General features: G+C 55.2%; 1 protein-coding gene across 1 annotated transcript; it reads right to left on the bottom strand.

The window, feature by feature from the left end:
- Positions 1–11: 11 nt before the first annotated feature.
- On the bottom strand, positions 12–435 carry Tsp_14908 (hypothetical protein; the record flags this gene model as incomplete). Its single annotated transcript, XM_003368175.1, is given in 3 exon segments — positions 12–245; positions 264–359; positions 386–435. Coding segments are annotated over 3 exon segments (380 nt in total), but the record flags the coding sequence as incomplete, so codon positions are not given.
- Positions 436–942: the final 507 nt, after the last annotated feature.

Here is a 942-nt window from a genome sequence, read left to right as displayed (position 1 = left end):
TATGAATAGACCAGACGTTCGTTCGTCCGCCCAATAAGTGAGTGGACTGTATAATAAAGAGTGGATTAGGTGTATCTTCCACGGCGTGGGCAGCGATCGGGGTCCAAAACTCTCGTCGATGGCGATCTCCTTCGCGGACGTCTTCCGGTTCCCTAACTCCGATAACTCTGTACGTTGCGACTGCACGCTCGAAGTGTACGAATACCCGAGCTACTACCGTTGTTCCTAACGGTAAGTCGAATGCCCTTCAATAAGGTACCCACGAGTCTCTCGCTCGATCGTCCTTCCTTGCACTTCGACTCGGTTCGTCTACACTTCCCAATTTGACTCTTCGGAATACGGCAATACTGCAACCAGTACTGCAAACCACGTATTCTAAGCCGACTTCTCGCAACCAACGCGTCCTCTTGTACAACTATCGTACCACTGACGCATACACACACAGACGTATCTCTCTCTCTCTCTCCGTATCAGTATATATCTGGCGCGGCGCGCTTTCTAGCCCTATATATAGGGCCAGGGTCGGCGGCCCCGCGGTCGACCCAAACGCGAACCACCAATAGGCAGCTCGCTCGCGGCGGGAGCGCTCGCTATCTCCGGCGCCGATCTAAAGCCTTGTCAGTCTTCAATTATGTTGTCATGCTTCGGATCTCTTGATCCTGCGCTAATCCCTTAATGGTCACGTCATGATGGCCATTTCCACGCCCTTTGATCTGACTGCCGTCGCCGCTATGGCGCACTCGCCATTGTCTCGCGAACGACGATAGATCGAGACGCAGCAGGGGGGCCTCTCTGACCCCGACTCAGAGCCGCCAGAAGCCCAGATAGCGATCTGGCCGGCGAATGCGCGGGTATTGTTCTTGGCCTACCCGCGACTTCTGGGCACCAGCCCTTGGCCAGGTCACACCGACTAGGTCGGTGTTGTGAATCCACCACAGTGCG

Source organism: Trichinella spiralis, assembly GCF_000181795.1.
Source record: "Trichinella spiralis strain ISS 195 chromosome Unknown Scfld2941, whole genome shotgun sequence".
NCBI lineage: Eukaryota > Metazoa > Nematoda > Enoplea > Trichinellida > Trichinellidae > Trichinella > Trichinella spiralis.
This window is presented reverse-complemented; position numbering and strand designations above follow the sequence as displayed.